This window comes from Ursus americanus, chromosome 9 (genome assembly GCF_024610735.1).
Source record: "Ursus americanus isolate L20-20 chromosome 9, mUrsAme1.1.p, whole genome shotgun sequence".
Taxonomy (NCBI): domain Eukaryota; kingdom Metazoa; phylum Chordata; class Mammalia; order Carnivora; family Ursidae; genus Ursus; species Ursus americanus.
Window position 1 is genome coordinate 58,379,083 of NC_142135.1, and position 21,883 is coordinate 58,400,965.

The window sequence follows — 21,883 nt, forward strand, 5'->3', positions numbered from 1 at the left end:
TCCACATATATGGCTTTTTGTAAAAATCAGAAGATCTGGTGACTGGGCCTCCTTCTCATGAGGCAGGAACTGCCAGACTAGTAGCAGCTGCTTCCTTTAGATGGGGCAAACACTCTCCCTTTTGGTACACCCCACCTCTTCCCTTTGTATACTCCGTCCAATGCCTGCTGTTGGTTGCCATGTATTGTCATTCTGGTGCAACTTCTCTCCTTGTAGTAGAGAGAGATTTCTCTATATCTGCCTCTACCCAAACTGTGAAGACAGAAGCCAGCCCAGGGAGAGCCAATATTTCAGAAACAATGGGAAAGAGCTTTTAAGGCTGGCACAGTTTTTTCATTTACGTTACCTGCCTGGCCTCTAAGGACCTCCAAATGTGTGCTTCTCTGCTGGATTAAACATATACCCCGCATGTGACTGGACTCCTACAACAAGAGAAACACCCATGAACTGTTGAGGATGTGAGTGTTTAAGGATGCAGATAAGAGACCTCCTTGGGAAGGTTGAAGTTTGAAGATTGGGATAGATATAGAATAATAATAAAAAGAAGGACATTGAGTGTCATTCATAGGGAAAAATATATTCAAATACTGGAGGAAGCAGTGAGACATAGTGATACAAGGGACATAGAGCCAGGTTCAGAGCCTGATGGTCCTGGGATTTAGTCCTGGCTCTGCTTCTTGCTGTGCTGCTTTAGGCAAGTCATTTCACCTCTCAGCTTTATTTTCTGCTTGCTTTCTTTTAAAAAAAATTTTTTATTTTTTATTTTTATTTTTTTTAAAGATTTTATTTATTTATTTGACAGAGATAGAGACAGCCAGCGAGAGAGGGAACACAAGCAGGGGGAGTGGGAGAGGAAGAAGCAGGCTCCCAGCAGAGGAGCCTGATGTGGGGCTCGATCCCAGAACTCCGGGATCACTCCCTGAGCCAAAGGCAGACGCCTAACCGCTGTGCCACCCAGGCGCCCCTAAAAAAATTTTTTTTAAGATTCTCTTTATTTGAGAAAGAGATAGAGTGCAAGCAAGGGGGGCGGGGAGAGGCAAAGGGAGAGGGAGAAGCAGATTCCCTGTTGAGCAGGGAGCCCAATGACGTGATGATGCAGGGCTGGATCCCAGGACCCCAGGATTATGACCTGAGCCGAAGGCAGCTGCTTAACCGACTAAGCCACCCAGGCACCCCCATTTTCTGCTTTCCTTATCTCTAAAAATGTTGCTGATACTGATCTTATGAAGTGATTAGAAAAATCAGAGGTAAAATATATGAAGTATTCAGGATGGTGTTTAGCTTATATTATACCTCCTATTTTTATACTGCTTCTGTGGTTATTAGTACTACAGCTACTCACACTTACTATTTTTATTTATTCAGTAAGCATTTAGTATGCGTTAAGTGCTTCGCATGCATTTTTTTCTTTACAGTATCTAATAGAAATTGGAGCCAGTCCAGTCCATAAATTACCATTTCAGGTGCTTAAATTTCATCAATATTGGGCACATAAATATTCAGGATTGAAAATGATCTCAGAATTTCTTACTTAGTAATTCCAGTTGTTGGAAAGTCCTAATGAATAATCAGAGTATAGACAGATTTATATACAGAAATGTTTTCTGCAGCATTATTAATAATAGTAAAAAAATACATGTTAGAATTTCCACATATGGAAAACATGGGATAGAACTGAAGAAATTATACCAAAATGTTATTAAGAATTATCACAATTGTAGGATTATGATAATTTTTTTCTTTTTTACACTACTTTTTTTATAGTTAGTTTTCTATAATTTCCTTGTATTTTAATGTTGTGAATTTTTCCTTAAATAGGGAAACATGAAGGCTTTTCAGTTTAGCCTCACGTGACACATTTGAATAATTTACATAATCCCTCCCCCTGTATACCTCCACCTTCCCCCAACCTCCCCCACAGCCTATCTTCATTTTGCTTATGCTGATGTTTATAAAATTCTCAGTCTCAGACCTGCTTCTCTGGTTCTGCTTTGCGCAGCACTACTGACTAGCTTTGTCTTTATTTCTTTTATGATGCCTTTATTATCACTGCCTGGTCACCAACAGAGATTGAACTTTTTTAAGTCCCTCTGGTGCTCGAGACCAGACAGGACAGCAGTGCCCTGCCAGTGGGGTCTGGGTCCCTGAAGAGTACTGTCCAGTCCTCCACCCTTGTGTTCTGCAGGTGGGGTTGACCAGATGCCCCAGGAGTTTTGGGCAACACACCGGTGGGATCATCTGAGGCTTTGTGTCCAGACTCTGTTCCTGGAGGGCAACCTGACGGGGCAGTATTTTTTTCTCAAGATGAATTTGGGTCACCAGAAAGGTGCCAATACACAGATTTGGGATGACTGAAATTGTTTATGTTAATAGGCACCCCATAAAAATATTTGTCCCTACACACCCTAGAGGTGTGGCTCTAATAATCCCTTAAGCATTCCCTCCTTTTCTTAAGCATCTAGAGGGCCTTTCAGTATTGCTGCGTATAACAGCTATTCCGCACTATGCTGTCATGCTGCTCTGGATGAATACTTCGTCAGTGTTGCTCAGCAAGTGAGGTACAGAACCCAACACAGCACTCCATGCTTGACAATATGGAAGATGACACCTGACCAAAGACCCCAGTGCTCAGCCGTGAGGTCACACTTACAGACAATAACTTATCACTATAAGATGCTGAGTAAAGAAATCCTTTATATATTCTCTAGAAGCCCAGGACATCAAATCTTAGGCAAAACTCATTAAATTTCTTACTCAAATTTTAGTAAATGTAATTTCATGCTTAATTACGTGGTACATTTTCTGAATCACTTGGTATTTCTGAGGCATTGCAGTGGTAGTTGAAACACTTTATATTTTAAACTTTGATCCTTAATGACATGGATTATAGTTTATCCTTGAGGTACCAGAAATAAAGGGAAGGGAAAGGAATATATTGGGTATGATTTTAGAAAGGGAATCAAATCTTGTCTCTTATGTAGTCTTCTGACTACTATCTGAGCCACTTTTTCTTTCTTAAAGGTCCTTTTAGATTGCTGCATAATACCCTCCACAGGAGACAAGTCCTGCCGAGACTACCATGTAAGTTTATTTTATCATGATAATTTAAAGTTTATTCTAATTCTTTAATGACTATTAAAAACAATGTTATTAGTTTCACAGTCTCAGATGATGGTAACTATGGTCTTCATTTGTTATATCATCTACTTGTGAGAACATTTTTCCTCCATTTTCTCCCAATAGTTTGTTTCTAATAGTGTTATGTAGGGTTGTTTCTAGTCTTTGTATTTTCTTCAGTAGTGTTGCCTGAAGAATGAAGTTCCGAAGATCTAAGTGATCTTTTGAGAATTCATCTTCTTCCATGACTACGGGTTCGAGAAGTTTAAGTAACAGCCTTCTAAGATATATTTTTTAAATTTTTAAAAAGGTTTTATTTATTTATTTGAGAGAGAGAGAGAGAGAGAACACCAGACCATGAGTGGGGCAGGGAGGGGCAGAGGGAGATGAAGCAGCAGACTCCCCTCTGAGCCGGGAGCCCCACTTCGGGGCTTGATCCCAGGACCCTGAGATCATGACCTGAGTCCAAGGCAGAGGCTTAACCAACTGACCCACCCAGGTCCCTCTAAGATACTTATTTTTTGAAATTAAGATGAAATAATTTAATCTACATTTCTTCAGACAAAATGACTCAATTTTATTTGAACTACTTAATTTTCAGCAGAATGATAGCCTTGCATATTTGATTCGTCAAGACCTATTGTGGGGGTATATACTGGACTGTTAATTTTTTCAAAATTTTATCTTTTACAGATCGAGTATAATTTCACATATCTTCAGTGTCCATTAGAATTTACCAAGAAAGTAACACCGGCCCAGGATATTACATATGAGCCTCTTACAACCCTGAATGTAAGTCCAGTGTTTTCATTATCCAGGTAGTTTCTACATGGGTTCTATAATGTTTTGGTACAATAGTTCTAGGAAGGGGCCTGGAAAGAATTCCACATTAATAGTTTTAGGTCTCTGTCCTCCATGTGTCCTAACCCTTTATTTTTTAGGAAAGAAAGTAGTCACTTTCTGTAGTTGCTATAAGTTGATCCGCCTTCAAGTTCCACAGTCTTGATCACTTTAGTCCTAATGGTCATGACAACATAGGCTGACAGTCAGCACTTGCTCCCTACCTCTGTCCATCTAAATATAAACATATATATTTAAGAGTTTCCTCCATGCAAAACCACGGGAAAATTCAAGGTTGACATTTTATAGTCATAGCTTCCAAATCAGCTAACCACTGGGCTCCATGGTAAACTCTGACCTTTCAGAACCTCTTAGATTCTTCTGGAGGAGTGATTCTGATCTGAAAGCAGGCCCAACATGTGCAGTTTGGACCCAAATTGCCCAAGACACTTAAGATCAACCAGCTCTTATTCCAAAGAGTACCTTTACATTTCCAGCAGGTGGAACTTGAAAAACATGCCAAGGTGGTCCACTGCATCTAAATCAGGGGTCTCAAACTCAAATAACTACAGGGGAAACAGGTAACAGATGGTTTAAAAGGAGGTCAGCTGTCAGCATCAACAAATTGGTGCCATGTGGGAAGGGCAGCCCAGCCTTATAAACACTGGCAACAAATTAATACTGTGTACAAGCAAAAGAAAACCTATTTGAGGGTTGAATTTCCAAATGTGGTCTAGGGTCTAGATCTGTGCTGTCTAATATGGTAACCACGAGACACATGTGACTACTTAAAACTAATTAAAATTAAAGTTAAAAGTTCATTTCTTCATTTGCAGTAGCCACATTTCAAGTTCTCAGCAGACTATGTGCCTTGTGACTCTCCTTTTGAACAGCACAAACATAGGACATTTCCATCATTGCAGAAAGTTCTATTGGACAGCACTGGTCTAGACCAATTGGGAATTTTCATTCACTTTAAATGAGTTCGTTTCTCTACATGGAAGCCTTTGGTACAGACCGTGGTATCAGCCATCACCTAAGTGATATCTAGAAGCTTACTGAGTACTTGGAGTAGGAAGGATGCAGAGTCAGTCACATGGACTTTATGCCCACAAGGCTGGCAGTGGAAACTGACTCTCACATTGGCTTTATGCAAAGCATTTTAGCTCTGCTGGAGTATGTTATGTTTTGCAGTTGTTATTATAGTCCAGACTCAATAGCCAAATGACCTAAAAGTAACTACTACAGCTATACTTAGGAGAATTTTTGTGTATGTATGTGGAGGTTTTTAAATTGTAATTTAAAGAATAGGCAATACCTCTATCAGAATGCATTGTTTCCACCACCAGAATGAGAATAGGAGGAAATAAAATCTTTGTAGGTTCTAAAAAGTAATAGACGTAATAAAATATAGACTCAGAATAATTTATATGAAACAGTCTTGCTTGAATAAATACACTTCTCTTAGTGGATGACTTTTGGCATGATTGAATAGTTCTTTAATAATATGAGAAACCTCTCCTTATTATAACTGAGCTGAGAGGGGTTCTTCTGGAAGGATAGCTGGTCTGTCACAGGAAATTATTGTGCACAGAAATCTGAGAGCCGAGATGGACCTGTCAGTGCTTAGATTCAGGCAAGACAAAAGCCAGTCCCTTGGGCAGCTCTCTGCCAAGTTAGAACACTCCACACCTCTCTTTCCTCCTCAGGGAGAAGCTAGGAGTTGGAAATTTTCTCTCGATCTCGCTGCTCTGTGCTGGGAGAGGGACTATGGCGAGTGAATGCCGTGAATGTTCCTGCTGTCTTTGATGTGGTTCTTCTTGGCTACAGGCTCACTTGGGGTGCAGGAACCTCTTAACTGGTTTTGGTATTTCTCACAAAGGCAGTTGTTGTAGGTATTGGTATTAAATAGTTGATGTCTCTTCTCTCCATGGGCATAGGAGGGTCTGGGACTTTCTGTTGCATCCTGCTGACATCACTTCCTCTATGTATTTCTTGAATAACTAAAAATTAATTTGGGGGCATCTGGGTGGCTCAGTTGGTTAAGCGTCCGACTCTTGATTTTAGCTCAGGTCATGATCCTCAAGGTTATGGAGACTGAACCCCATGTTGGGCTCCACACCCAGTGTGGAGACTGCTTAAGATTCTTTCTTTCCCTCTCCCTCCTTCACTCCACTAAAAAAAAAAAAAATAAAAATAAAAATAAAAAAAAATAAAATTGAAATAGATACTAGTAGTTCCCAATAATTCATGAAAACCTAATAATGTACAAGCTAATTTACTATTTATGTGTACTACACTATTTAAAATTATTCTAGAAAGATAAGCCTGAGTTCTTCAAGGAAAAAACAAGGGTGTAGGTCTTCCTTATTTATCTTTAATATCCTTTCCAGTTGTAATTTTGTATCAGATTAAAATGCTTATTCTATCTCAACTAGTGAAAAATTGAGACAAACTGAATCAAATAACTGCATCTGTATAAAATGGTTCTCTCTAGCTTGTTTTTTAAAATATACATTCTTGCTATAATTTTTGATTTTTCAAACTATCATAAAGAAGTGTTACTTTTACAATATTAAGTTATAAAACCAGCAAACAAAAAGCTTAGTTTGTACTTAATAGTTTAATAGAATTTGTTTTTATTCCTCTTTCCTTATTTCTCAGGTAATGGTACAACATAACCGCATAGAACTTCTCAACCATCCTGTGTGTAAAGAATACTTACTTATGAAATGGTGGGTATTAGCTAGTATTTCTTTTTAATAATGCCCCCGTTAAGTTTGTTTAAAGTCTTCTAATTAATTTAGATTTTATTATTTTAATGTTTTATACCTTGAAAAAGAAATGTGAAGGCAAATTTTGGTATTAAAATGCTGTTATCTTTGACATTAAATGAAATATTTAGGGGGTGGAAATCCTTATATAAGACATGAAGAAGCAGTCCCCCTGAGCCTTGCATTTTAGTGGACAGTGAAATGAGAGGGGTACCTGGGAAGAGCAATCAATGTGGAAGTCAGAAAGTATGAGCTAAAGTCTCTGTTCTTCCATTAATTGATGAGAGATTTTAAGTAAGTCATGATTTTCTGGGAAGTTGAGATTCCTTTTCTGAAAATGAAAAAAGGTGAATTTGAAGATATTGGTTCTAAAGTTCAATGAATTTACCAAATAGATTTCTGAGAGAGATTATAACTACTTTTTCCACTTTCTATCTTATGTATTTTTTGTTGAAATTGTGATTTATTTTTGTAGGTTGGCTTATGGGTTTAGAGCCCACGTTATGAACTTAGGATCTTACTGTATTGGTCTCCTGCCTATGACCTTTCTTGTTGTCAGTATAAAGCCAGGTATGGCTTTCAACTCAACTGGAATCATCAATGAAACTAGTGATCATTCAGAAATATTAGACACCAAGGTATTTTCAATTGGTCTTCATATTTCAACTTTTTAAAATAAAATCAAAGGTGTGATTTTTTTTCTTAAAAATACCCCATAATGAATCTGAAAAATAGGACTTTATTATAATTAGACTGTAGAATTCATAAAAGAACAATTTCTCCTAAAATCCTTTGTGGAATGAGAGGGACTGTAAACAAATAGGTCAATAAATGAGTTTGTAAATTAAAGAGAATTGACATGTATGAGATACTAGCTTTAATGCCGAAGTATAAAACTTTAAAATAGGCCTACAGGAAAGCAGATTTGTCACTGTCAGGGATTTGGGGGTGAGGGAGTGGTTCTTAGTGGATACAGGGTTTGTGTTTGGGGGTGATGAAAAGTTACAGAGCTAGAAGATGATAGATGGTGGTGGTGGTTGCCTTAATGTCACAGAATTATACATTTTGAAATGTTCGTGTAAAATGTAAAACTTCGAAAACGGTAAATTTTATGTTTACGTGTATTTTACCATAGTAAAAAAATTTTTTTACATAGGTTTACAGATTCATAGTCTTGGTAATTTTTGAACCTTTCTTAAAAAGGACATTATGAAATGAGTATGAGTTGTCTTTATATTAGTATCACAGTAACTTTCTATTTAAAGTAAATATGAACAGTACGTAGGAATGAAGCAGAAGAAAAAATACTAGTGGAAATTATGAAGACACTAAAGTGTTTTATTTGATATCCTTCATAACTGTTTTTACTTTTGTGTTTCAGAATTCATATTTTATAAAAGTTTGTATGATTTTAGTTTTTTTATCAAGTATATTTGGATATTGCAAAGAAGTGGTCCAAATTTTCCAACAGGTACACAATACATTTTATATCTCTAAAGTTGCAAATATTTAATATGCAGAACATAAATTCTAAACTATTATTGAAGCAATATACATCAGAATAAAATCACATAACTTGGCAAATATGTGGATTGGAAATACCAAGCATAGACTTTTCAAACTGTAGAAATCCCATGATTTTAGATAAGACTCCTGCACTGAATGATGCCTATTTGGTAAATCTGAAGTAAGGATGTTCTAGTTGTACTAGTCCATATGGCTCTGCTTGGCTACAAATGAACTTATGAATGCCTTTTCTGTATTTTCTCTGATATCAGATATTTTGCTAACATAATAGATTTTGAATTTGAAACTTTTGAATGTAACAATTTATAAAGAACTTACTTGGTCCATGACTCCATTTCAAATGGGCTTTTCTTTGAATTGCTTTCTTAATAAGAATGCTTTTCTTTATTGGATGAAATTTCAAGTTATAATAAAATTTGGGAACTCTTTATAGCATAATTTTTACTTCATACCTTATTTTTTTTAATGGGTGGACCAAGTTCAGATCAGAGTCAAGAATTATGTGAATTATCTACAGTCCTTACTTTGGCTAATAATTGGCATCAATCTTTTATTTCTCAGTGTGGAGGTTTAAAGTCTTTTATTTATTTTTTGGGTTTTTTTGCATCTTTTTATAAGATATATATCTTTTATACAATACCTCATTTTATGTGAAAATTTGTTATATAAGCACATTGATATCTACATTAAAGAATGTTAATGATAGTTACAATGCTTCACATTTGTTTGACATGCATTGCAAGTACTTATATATGTGTATATATGTGTGTGTATGTAGGTGTGTGTGTGTGTGTGTGTTTATATAGTTGCAGTAAATTGTCACAATTCTGAGAATTAGACTATATTGTTCCATTGTAGCTTAAATGATTTAGGGCATATTATTTAATCTTGTCATAATTTTCATTGTTTACAGATTATAGCCTGAAGTAAACTCTAAAGTTATATGATTTCTCTAACAGAGTTGGTCTCCACATTTTTTTTATTGATACTAAAATCATCGCCTCTATAGGAAATTTGATGTCCAAAACATGAAATCTTTAAGAGCAGGAAATGACATCAAATTGTTATGGTCCTTAAGTATTAGCACAGGTCTCAAACCTCCTTAGAAGCAGCTTTAGTTTATTTGTATCCTGAGAAATTCACATGTATGTCCTCACACAGGCAGAAAGGAATTAGCTAAACTAACATGCAGCTCCCCAGGAATTTCCTTAAGAAGGAATGGACTCTACAGAGAAAGCCCAGAAAGTTGTAGAATTTCCTTAGGTATCAGATTCCCAAAGTGTGCCAGGTCAACAGAAGAGGCTGGGCCACCTCCAATACTGGTCCATACCCAGGGCTCTGAGTTTAGTCAATGATGGTAGGAGATGGCTTCTTGGTCCTAACCCTCTCCAGCTGCACTGCCACAAAAATGTTGCTGCTGGTCAACGTGTGTGTGTGTGTGTGTGTGTGTGTGTGTGTGTGTGTAAGATGCCAGGTCTTGGTCTCTACATGTGGTAGTTCTGAATTCTTTTCAACCCCAGAAAAGGAACTATATTTTGGATAATGCCAACGCAGTTGAATGGGTTATCTACACAACGAGCATTGTTTTTGTGTCGCCCTTATTCATTGGTATACCAGCGTCTGTGCAGTGGCAATGTGGAGCGATTGCTATATACTTCTATTGGATGAACTTCTTATTGTATCTTCAGAGGTAAAGCCAGCTTGAATGATTTCTATATCCCTTAGGTATTTTTAATATTAGAAGAACTGTTTTAAGTACCATAAAGTTGTAATTGGCTTACTCCTTTTCCAATTGTTTCAGACTGTGAAGATACCTTTTATGCACTATTAAGGAAAAGGTGAGGGAGGTTTGGAGCTCAGAGTGTAGACCAAGGTTTCTTAACCTTGGCACTACTGAAATTTGTGGCTAGATATATTTTGATGTCGGGGGTGTCCTGTGCATTGAAGAATGTTTAGCAGCATCCCTGGCCTCTATTCACTAGATAGCTAGTAGCAACACCCCCACTATCTGACAACAAAACATGTATCCAGATATTGTCAAATATCTTCTGAGTGGCAAAATCGCCTGGGGTCAAGAACCACTGGTCTAGACAAATCTAGGTTAAATGTGGGAAGTAAATGGGAATAAAAGTATAGGCTATTATTGGCTTTACTTGGTAAAGATATTTTTGAATTTACTTTATTTGCTAAGCATTTACTTTAGATTAAAATAATCAAAATGAAGTGATAGGTATGGGGATGAACAGTGATATAAGAGAAAAAAGTTCAAAAAAACCTAATTCTAGAGGGGGAAAAAGGACTAAGCTCCTTCACCTCCCACACTTGCTAATGTTGAGATAATGTTATTTCATATAATCTTTACAATAATAAGAGGTAAATGTTATCACTCACAGTATATAAAAGAAGAAAATGAAGAGCTGAGTTAAGGAACTTTCCCAGGATCTCAGCTAGTAAGTGGACATTTTACCCATGTCTTTCTAACCCCAGGGACCATGTTTTTCCTACCATATCCTTTGCATCACTGTTCACAAGCACAGTGCTGTGGGGTTGAGTCGCGCCCTTTGGAAAGGACATGGTAGGGTAGGAAGAACTGTGGTCTGGAAGTCAAGAGGCTTCAAGGCAAGTCCAGGTACTGGACTCCCTTGGCTTTGCTATTATCAGTGACCTTCCTGAGTTACTGGACATCTTTTGGGAACTTAGTTTCTGAGCCTCTAAAGTCCATTTCAGCTTTAAAGTCTCACAATTCCCCCTTTAACAAGTTGTCTTTGCCAAAGGAAAAGTCCAAACTGGTGGCTAGATGACACATCCATTATCTTCCTAAACACTTCACAATTTTGGCTCCTAGGAGCGAAAAAGGAAACCTCAGGAGGCCGTGTAAATCACGGGGGTGCCCTTCAGGTGCGTGAGCTCATTCAGAGTCTCCAGTGAATGCACCGCGTGACTCATCTCCAGGATCTCTTTATCAAGCTTTCGGAGCGCCGTCTGTGATCCTGGGAAGACTTTCCTCTCCTACTTTGTTTGAAGTGATACCCAGTGGTCAAGTAGTAAAACAAAGACAAACATTAACAAGAAAAGAAAACCGTTTGACAGTTTGAAAATAAGACAGCTATTCATGATTTCTCATGTCTCCTTTTTGAAAGTGGCCTCAGTTACTCATCTGTGAAACATACTGCCTAATGCACGATAACCATTAACACTGAATGAAATATAATTTGACCAGAAAAGTAAATATATATTTTAATTTAATTTCCCTAGATTTGAAAATTGTGGAATTTTCATCGTTATGTTGGAGGTAATTATGAGAACTTTGTTGAGGTCTACGGTCGTGTTTGTCTTCCTTCTCCTGGCTTTCGGCCTCAGCTTTTACGTCCTCCTGAGTTTGCAGGTGAGGCAGCTCCATCAGTTGATTTTGTTGATGTGAATATTGGGAATACATGTTTATGCTTAAATCTGAATGGCCTAGAAAATTAGTAGTAACATGGCACTTTTTTTAATCTGATAAAGTTGCCTTCAAATGATCTTTATTGCAGGAAAAAATATAGTTTAACTCAATGACTTTTTTCCATTGTCAAAATGTTTATATATAATGCATGATGACTTGTTTTAGATACAGAAAAGATCTTTTTGATGACTTTATCGTTAGTTTATTAGTAGTTCTTACCACTTTCAGTAGCTATAGTCCTGTGACTTAAAAAAGTATTCTAAATATGATTTTTATCATTTTACTCTTCAAGAAATATTTTTTCATTATATGCATTTTGCATTTCACTTTTACCTTACCATCTTTTCTCAGGATGCTTTCAGCTCTCCACTGCTTTCTATAATCCAGACCTTCAGCATGATGCTAGGAGATATTAATTATCGTGATGCCTTCCTAGAACCATTTTTGAGAAACGAATTGGCATATCCAGTTCTGTCCTTTATACAGATTATTGCCTTTACCATGTTTGTGCCAATTGTGCTCATGAATTTACTTGTAAGTAATTTATCCTTATATTTTCTTTTTGTTGATCATTTGGGGTATTTAGCAATGATAATTATTCTTAGCCTCCTTCATCTCCCATCATGAAAGGAAAAAGGAACTATTATAAAATCCATTCAGTCAACATTCATTTAGCATGCCAGGCACAGCATGAGGCCCAGGGGATGCCAAGATGCATTCACTGGGCAGATATTTATGAGGAATCTAGACACTGATCCAGGTGCTGGGAAACAGTGGTGAATAGACCAATACCCAGTCCTTACATTATAACCTCGTCATGAAGTTAAATAGTAAATAAATAAATATGTAATATAATGTCACGGGGATGATAAATGCTATGAGGAAATACGAAGCAGACTAAGGAAAGATGAATGGTGTGTGCTGCTCTGGGGTTGGGGTGGGGAGTCAGAGGCTGGGCAGAGATCTTGGTGGAATGAAGGATTAAAACCTCACCTCTGCCTTTAAATTTCTCATTGACTAGAGATTCAAGTGGGGAAGAGCCTCCCAGGCACGAGGGCATCTGTGGCATTCAGGTGCCATGTGTAAACCAGTTGCAGGCTGACCATCCTCAGCAGACATGAACATGCCCTTCAGAGAACCTGCTCCAGCCATGAGCATCTTAGCCAATGCAGGCAGCGGACGTCCCGGGTCCATGGAATGCCTGAGCTGATGTTACAGAGCATTTTTTGTCCTTATTCATTTATGCGTACATGCACACATTCAATTCACTTTTACCGAGTCTGTGCACCAGGGATTGCTCTATACAGTGTTTCTGGAAAGAAAAGAAAATATCGACTACTTAATGTTTTGATTCACTTACTTGATGCAACTCCAGAGTTTTATTTTGATGACCTAGAAAAGTAAAGGATAGCACGAAGAATAATAACGAATGACCCAAAGCCCACATTCTTCCCTTAGAATCTCTTCTGTTTTGGGAGATAATTATCTAGAAGAGGATTTGGCCTAGCAGTAGTACACATTGGTGCCATCTCTACCTGCATGTCCCAGAAGAAGATCAAACCCAACAGAGCCAGACTGTCAACGTGTGCTTTCCTTCAAACTCTGCTGCTACCTCTCAGTAGCCCCTTCCTGGTCATCTGACTTAGATCACTGGAAGACACTAGATTCAGCTCTGCCCTTCCCTCACTTCTTCCAGTAAATAGCTGCCTCTTATGCCTACTTCCAGTTGGCTCACACCTTATGGTTCCTCATCCATATTGCTGCAGTAGCCCAAAGGCTATCTGGTCTCACTTCTCTAATACTTCCTGCAAATTGTCACCACAGTGACATTCTAAGGAAAAGCTGAACCTGTCGGTGACTTTTTCATCCTCCCCACCCCCCACCCCAAGACTCTTCAATTCAGTCTAAACCTATCAGCATGGCACGCAAGGGTCCTCATGATCTGGATCTTACTCAGACCTCACCAAGCTCCCCACTGTTGGCATTAAATATATGTTAGCTACAATTAATTATTAGTAATTTATCTACTCTATGCCTCACAAGATCAGATGTCTTCAGATCCTAGGCAAGTATCTTAAATGTGTGAAGCAGTCGGTATGAGACAGCTGGTTTTGATGGAGGCTGATATGAACTAGAGAGAATGCCCACCGAAAAGCTTCTAAATTAAAAATAAAAAACATTATCCTGCCAAGTCCTACTTGTTGACTATACATGGTTCTCAGTGCTAGTCTGCACACCCTGGAATATACTCTTTCACTGCTCATTCACTCAGTAGCTCTTTTGTGTACTTATTGTATGCCCTGTATGGTTCTAAGCACTGCGCATACAGTGCTCACTTGGACAGACCGAGCCCTTCTTTCATGCGGTTTACTTGACATTAAGCTTTTTGAGAGCCTCAGCAGCCAGGAGGCTGGATCAGCATAGGCAGGTACTGACTGTCTAACAGATGTGCATCAGCTAATGTAAGTAAGTGGATTTCATCTGGATTGAGTAGAACTGAGCCGATGGGTTCCCCTCACCTAATTCTGTGAAGCCGTGGATTTCTAGATGGAATTACTGTTTGTTTTTGTTTGCTACCGAAGCCACACCTACCCTTGAGGTGTACTTCTTCCTGCCAGACCTATGTAAGGTATACATTTCTGCATCACCTCAGTTTGCTATTAATTTTTCCATGTTGTCCATACACTCTTGTTTACCTTAGATGCTAAACTCCTGGAGTTTGCAACCATGTTGCGTGGCTGCCCCAATGGCATTTGATATTATATCACCCCTGTCATCTCCAAAAATAACAAATTTTTATTTTAAATTAAAATAAATTTCAGATTAATTTGTGTGTTCTAATTTTTTATGATAACACTTAAAATTACTGAACCCACCAATGTGGCTACCATTGTCACAAAGGTATACAGGCTTTGCAGTTTGCTGCAAGATGTGTTAGTCATGTGTGTTGAGGCCACTGCTAGGCAATTACATGCTCACTCTCTCACTGCAGCCAAAGAGATCTTGGTGCATTTTTAGGTGAGCCATTAAACTGGTGATGACTCTGTGCTGTGATGTTTTTCAGATTGGTTTGGCAGTTGGTGACATTGCAGAGGTCCAGAAGCATGCATTGTTGAAGAGGATTGCTATGCAGGTAAGTATTGTATTTATTTAAAACTTCTTGAAATTAGCATCATCTTAATTATTCATGTATGAGAATAGCTGCATTCTGTGAAGTTATTTAAAACAGATATTTTCTTAGTGCTGAGAAGCACTAATCATTTCTGCTGTAGTCAAAGAATCCAAAATGATGAAAAAACTTCCCTAGAACAATTTCAGCAGAGAAACTGACAAATTACCTGGGCCTCTTTCAATGTCAACATGTGGCCAACCAGGTGGCTAGCTGCTAAATAAGAATATGACAGGTGTGAGGTATTCTGTCTTATCACAGCCCTGCTGGTGCAAGGAGCTCCTGATACTCTGGCCACAGCAATGCAAGGTTCCCACACCGCATGGTCTATTGAAATGTTCACTGCATCCATGAGATTTTGTTCCTTTGTCATATTCCTTACATTTTTCTAGATAATTTGATGTAGACTTCACTGGAGTCAGAGGCTTCTGGATAGGTCCTTGGCTGTTGAATCTTGTGAGGTGGTCTCCTGTTACACAATGCAAAACTATTTCTATGCTCTTATTTGCATTGTCTTTAAATTTCAAATTTGAATGGGAATATTTGATGCTTCAAAAATATCTGATGACCAGTTGAACATACACATTCAGAAACTTAGGCCAGTTCAAGAAAAAAGACAAATTCATGGTAAGATTTATACTTGACCCTCTTCACTTTTGTCATGCTGTTTTCTTCTCTGTTACTCAGCTATCTATTAGCATATGTTTATTTCTGAAAAATGCTCCAATACACATGTGTGTGGCACACAGTACAACTTAGCATGAGTCACCCAGTTACTTACTGACTTTAATAAGTAAAATCAGTCTAATGAGAGAGCACATCAACATTCAGAGTATAAAACATCAAAATCAACTTAGAACCATCCTTAAACTCTCTTTTCTGTGACTACGCTGTACATTATACAGAGGGCTTGGCACATTTAAGGAGCAAGAATATATAAATTAAATGGTTAAAATGTTAGGTACAGAAAATGAATGCAAGCACAGCTAAGGAAATGCTACATGGAAGAGCTGGCATGGGAGTCAGACATAGAAAGATAGGATTTAGAAGAGCAAGGCCCGTCCAGAAGGGCGGGACCCGGCAGGAGCAAAGGGCTGACGACAACAAGAAGTTAGGCTAAGGAGGGGTGAAGGGCCGTCTGGCCTGGAAGGATGGCTCCTTAGACGGTACTAAGGCTGCTCAAGAGATAGAGGGCTTCATTTAAAAATAGCAAAAGAAAACCTTAGCTTTTTTTTTTTTTTTAAAGATTTTATTTTTGAGTAATCTCTACACCCAACCTGGGGTTCAAACTCACAACCCTGAGATCTAGAGTCTTGCTCTACTGACTGAGCCAGGCAGGCACCTCCGAAAACCTTAGCTTTGAAAGAAAGGGCAGTAAAGATGAAAGTGCTTCAAGTTATTTTGTTAGTCAGTGGACCTTATTATCAGCTCTTCCAAAGAACGAGAACAAAATGAAAGTGGTGTGTAAGATGATCTGTTACTATCTTGATTTAGTGGAGAAAGATTAGAGGAAGGAAGAGCTAACTGACCAGTTACTACTGCAACAAAGATGGAGTGCAGGACTCGAAGGAGGTGGGTGAGGAGAGGAAAAGAGATGTATTGACCTCTTCGCAGGCTTGTCAGCAGTACTTCATAGCAACTCTTGAAAAGATCAAGGGAAGTAAGTAAAAACAAAAGAAGCAACAGCACTACATAAGACATCTGGGGGAAGCCCACTAAACCACACTGTCAGGACAGTGGATATGAAAAGCACAGTTCTATATTAGATTGGATCTCTTTGCTGAAACACAACAGCACAAAGGCCTGTAAAGGAAACAGGCAAAGCAAGTGCTCCTGTGTTATCTGTTTCTTGTTTTGGATCATGAAGGCACTGGCTAGAAAACCAGGAAGCCATTCTTTTATTTCCCCTAAGCTGTTTTTTAAGCAAATCTCTACATCCACGTACAACTCTCTCTGTCAGACTTACAACCTCAGTCTGAGGCCACATCAGAACTGGAGCGGAGGGACCTTTAGTCTTCTCACAAAGTCATCTCAGCCCTAAGTGGGGACAGAGAGCTTCTTGGGGCAGTGCATGCTGGGAGATGTAACAGTTACTCAAAGACAGGCGTCGTGAGTATTTTGAGGAACTTGGAGCGCTTTAGTTTTCAACATTAGTATCCCCACTTCCAGTTTAGGCTGGCAGCTGTAGACACTCCACGTGTACAGACAGGCCGCACATCACAAAAGGAGACCCACGGAGCCTTACCTTCCACATGGGAAACCCACCAGATAGAGGAGGTGAAGATGAGCCCTTAGCCCACGGGAGCCATGTTCAGTGGGTCCCTCTAGACCCACCAAGGTTGGACTTGAAGCTCTGCTTGCCATCCTCCCCAGGACCATATTTGAGAAAGGAAATCTGGGAGGTCCTATGTAGAAAATGAACAGAGTTAAGACACACCTCGTGCTTTGTCTGTTGGCAGGCACTAGACTTGAATAAATCTTTTTCAATCAAGTAAGTGGATAACATGTGACCTCTGAAAAAATGTCTATTGCAAGAGGAAAGGAATATTGTCTTTAAGACCCAAGGGAAAAGGGAACCTTGGAATTTATTTATTATAGAAACTCAAATAAAATACCTAATTAGTGTTGTGAATAAAAGAGAAGAAAACATAGCTGTTCTTGAAACTGGAATATATAGCACGTTAAGTGGTGGTAAGTGCTATAAAAATAGGGAAGCAAGATACAGAGCGTTTAAACAGGTGGTCAGGAAAGTTCTTAGCATCTCACCATTTGTGGATGTGAACCACTGAAATGCCCATTTATAAAAAAGCTGATGGTCTTAGCAAACTCTCACCTACATGGTAATTACAAAAAATACATCTAAACAGACACAAAGGACTATAAAAAAGATAAATTTGGCAAACAAAAAGTAAACTAAATATCAACTCAAGGTTAATCTGTTAAATGAGACAAAAGATTGTATCTCTGAAAATAGAAATTAGACTCAAGATAGGTCATGGATAAACTATTTTGCACCCAATAGCACAGCCTGAAAAGTCGAAGTACTACCCTTCGATGTGGCAGTTGCCATCCTTTCACTGGTTCCTGTCATGGTCCTCCCTCTCAGCACAGCTTCCTCCCCTGTCACAGGTGCACGCCATGCCTGCCGCACCGCCCGGCTGTGTGCAGCTTGTAGTGCGGTGCCCCGAGTATGGGCCAAGTCTTATATGCCCGGTGTCAGTCACGGTCCCTGAACAGTGAACATCTGCTCACTTACACTGACTTCCTTCTTTAAACAGTTTGCCCCAACTGCGGATCGCTGCCCCTGTCTTGTCAATGGATGAGCTGAGAGACAGGGAACCTGGCCAGCCCGGCTGCTTGTGCATAAAGCAGGACACAGGAGACAGTTTTCAGTTTGCTGTACTAATGGCTGCTGTGTGTGGTGTAAAATTCCAGATGCTTATTAATGATCCCTCTCAATCAATCCAAACTGCACGTTAGGTGGAGCTTCATACCAGCTTAGAGAAGAAGCTGCCCCTCTGGTTCCTACGCAAAGTAGATCAGAAATCCATCGTGGTGTATCCCAACAGGCCCAGATGTACAGGGTTACTAGTAAGTACATGTGAAAAACATCAGCATGGTACGTCTGACATCTGTTCACTGTGTTATCCTTAAGGGTACCCTTTGATAGACTGAGTCGCCATACCTGTGGAAACAAGTAATTGTGATTTAAAAAAAAAATAAGCGCATGATTAACCCACAGTGAGAAAGTGCTGGGCAACGGGAAGGAGGCATTTGTCCTACTGGTTCATTCACAACATTTGTGTTAAGTGTGTACCACACCCCTGTGAGAGTAGATGGGTGGGTTGGTGGGTCAGCCATGCCCTGTATCTTTCTTACAGTGTAGCTTTTCTGTTTTTCTTAGTCACATGTCACTTACATATATGTGCAAAAAAATGTGTGTGCAAATATAGAGCACGTATGTACTTAAGCTCAGATATATACACACACACGTGCATGGGGAGTGAACATTATAGAAAATATATTAAGTGTTGAAGACTAAGCAAGCCACTGCATTATAATGGAAAAGGGACTGTACTGAGAGAAGTACTGGATGCTAATGTTGGCCATGCCTGGGCTTCCTCCTCTATGAATAGTCTTTCTGACTTCTTTGCATATTAATTTTCCATTGTGTAGCCATGAAATGATAAAGTCGATCGAGTATCGGCCTAGGCTTTATTCTAACTACACTACTTCCCTGTTTAATTTCATTCATATCCATGGTTGCAACTACTCCTAAAATACAGAAGGCTCAGCAATTGATTCTCTAGCCTAAAGCTCTGAGTTCCAGGCTCCTACGTCCAGCTGTCTACCTGACATCTTCACTGGTATGTCTCAAGGTACCTCAAATTCTGCATATTCAAAACAAACTCATGCAAAAGAAACTCACAATTTTCACTCCTCCCATGTTTTACTCCCCCTGCAGAGAAAAAAATGAAAAAAAGCCTCTTCTCTCTCCAAAGTTTCCTATTTCAATTAATGTCAACGCCATTCATTTGCTTGTGCAAGATGTCATGCTTGATGTCTCCTTCCCCTCTCCTGACCCCTCACACCCAGTCACTCTCATGTTTGCTTGGTTAGGCTTCCTGGATGGCCTATGTGGACTGCCATCTTCTCTTGCCTGGACTCTTAGAAGTGCCTCATTCCTAGTTATTTCATATCTGCTCTTGACCCATTCCAGTCTACCAATGGTTTGAAAGACACTAAATTTTAAAAATATATATTAAAATAGCATTTCAGAAATGTCCTCATGGGAAATTCAGATGTGTTGGATAATGGTGCAGTTTTAGAGAACTAATCCTGTATGGAATACCACCACTTATGATGAGCATTTTTCATGAGAAAATATAAGATGATCCAGTTAAACCTTTTCATAAACAATCTTTCACTCCAATTTCCTCCTTCTATATTATCTATGCATCTTGTACTTTATTCATGATTTGTTTTATAGCTCTTTATATGTCTGTTTCTCTCAACAGCTGTGAGCTCCTTGAGGGCCGTAGCTATGTCTTGGCTATTTGTGGTGCTGGCGTACCTGGTTCAGCAGCTGAATCGCAGCACATGTTCAAGAAATAGTTCCTGAACTGAGTTCAACCTGAGTAACTATTCATTTTTTATCCCACAGCGTATATTTCAGTTTATGTTTTGCACCAAAGAAACAAGACAGGAAATTCCAAATGTTGACACATCTCTAGAAATAGAAATATTGAAGCAGAAATACCGGTATGTGTTTTTCTTTATATCTGCATTTGAGCAACTTAAAACTTTTAAATAATGATGTATAAAGTTATATTGTATATTTGCGTTTACCTCCTATATTAAGTCATACTTGAGCTGACTGATGTCATAGTATATTGAGAATCATGAGAAATTTTTTAGACGCAACAACTTATTTGCTGCAATTCACCGGTTTTGCCAGTCAGTATCTTAAACGGCATTCCCACGAGCCATCTGCATCATATACCAAAGCTTCGACACATTTTGAGGATTCCTAGAGAAGTTATATAGTGTACAGTGGTTAAGCATGCGGGCTTTAGAGTTAATGTACCTGAGTTGAAAGCCCTGTTCAACTGCTTATTAACTCTATGACCTTGGGCAAGCCACTCACTCTTTCTGTGCAATAGCATTTTAATCTTTAAAATGGGAACAAAAATAAACTGGCCAAGAACTAACAGTACAACCTGAAGAAGAACACTTAAACTTAAAAATGTGTATTGCTTAGAAGGGTTATGACTACCATGAAGCTGTGACCTGGACACAGCCCATCTGATAGAGAATACTTCTAGTAACCCAGGCTTTTCTGCACACGAGGACTGAAAAGATAATTGACGATAAATTCATAAGACATGTATATCCTTTTAGGCTGAAGGATCTCACTTCTCTTCTGGAAAAACAGCATGAGCTTATTAAACTCATCATTCAGAAGATGGAAATCATCTCTGAGACAGAGGATGAAGATAACCATAGTTCTTTTCAAGACAGGTTTAAAAAAGAATGGTTAGAACAAAGGAATAGCAAGTGGAATTCTGTGTTGAAAGCAGTAAAGACAAAGACACACAGCCCTTCCCGTTAGCCTGCAGTGGGGCTTCCTGGGGGGAGCAGTTTGCATGACCCTATTGGGTCCAATTTCCAGTTTGGCGAAAGTGAGGAAAACAGAAATATGATTCTGATTTCACTACATGTGAAAGGATGGTTCCTGTAGTCTTTGTAAATTATTCCTTTCTATTCATATTTTATGCCAATTAGTATGTATAGAGAATATCCTTGCTAGTAAGTTCAATTTGCACTTCACTTCTCATTTGAATGGGTAGAAAACTAATTTGTTAGAACACATGATAAGTACTAGTAAATGTAACTGTTAACCTAGAACACAAATGTCAATACTGGATCCTGCTTGATAATTATACAATATGTAATGTATTAGACAATAAAGTATTATATTAGGTTATACCATTTGGTATGCTTTTTTTCGTGTTGGAAGAACCTGTGGGTGGAACACGTGTACTCTGTTCCAACTATAATAAATTGCCGCACCCTTCTTGCTGCTAACACACCTGATGTCACTTTGAGTTGAGACCCAAATTAACAGACCTTATAATATGCATGAATTTTACTATAGATATATTATGTTGTCTCTATATTTTTGGTTTGCTAATAACCATAATAAATGTACAACCTATATATTCACCCCACTGATTATTGTGTGAGCTTTTTACTACATTTAGTTTTTTGAGATTTGTAAAAATGCCTCCATCACATATGGAACCGGAGAAAGACACTACAAAAAAAAGAGAACTGCAGGCCAATACTTCTAAATGGACATAGATCCTCCGTGAAATATTAGCAAACTGAATCCAACAATACATTTAAAAAAATCATACACCACAATCAAGTGGGATTTATTGCCAGGATGCAAGGGTGGTTCAATATTTGTCAAACAATCGACATATGTCACATTAGTAAGAGAAAGGATAA

The 21,883-nt window shown here is 38.6% G+C and overlaps 1 protein-coding gene across 1 annotated transcript in view; it reads left to right on the forward strand.

Moving 5' to 3' along the window:
• TRPA1 (transient receptor potential cation channel subfamily A member 1) overlaps window positions 1–21,505 on the forward strand; it is a 50,484-nt gene extending 28,979 nt beyond the window's left edge. The window contains exons 16-27 of the mRNA XM_045810196.2: window positions 3,022–3,081; window positions 3,811–3,909; window positions 6,622–6,692; window positions 7,207–7,369; window positions 8,113–8,202; window positions 9,779–9,948; window positions 11,514–11,643; window positions 12,052–12,234; window positions 14,765–14,833; window positions 18,350–18,460; window positions 20,034–20,131; window positions 20,771–21,505. Of these exons, the coding sequence (XP_045666152.2) occupies window positions 3,022–3,081; window positions 3,811–3,909; window positions 6,622–6,692; window positions 7,207–7,369; window positions 8,113–8,202; window positions 9,779–9,948; window positions 11,514–11,643; window positions 12,052–12,234; window positions 14,765–14,833; window positions 18,350–18,460; window positions 20,034–20,131; window positions 20,771–20,981 (1,455 nt within the window). The 3' untranslated portion in view covers window positions 20,982–21,505. The remainder of the gene's footprint in view (window positions 1–3,021; window positions 3,082–3,810; window positions 3,910–6,621; window positions 6,693–7,206; window positions 7,370–8,112; window positions 8,203–9,778; window positions 9,949–11,513; window positions 11,644–12,051; window positions 12,235–14,764; window positions 14,834–18,349; window positions 18,461–20,033; window positions 20,132–20,770) is intronic.
• The last annotated feature ends 378 nt before the right edge of the window (window positions 21,506–21,883 follow it).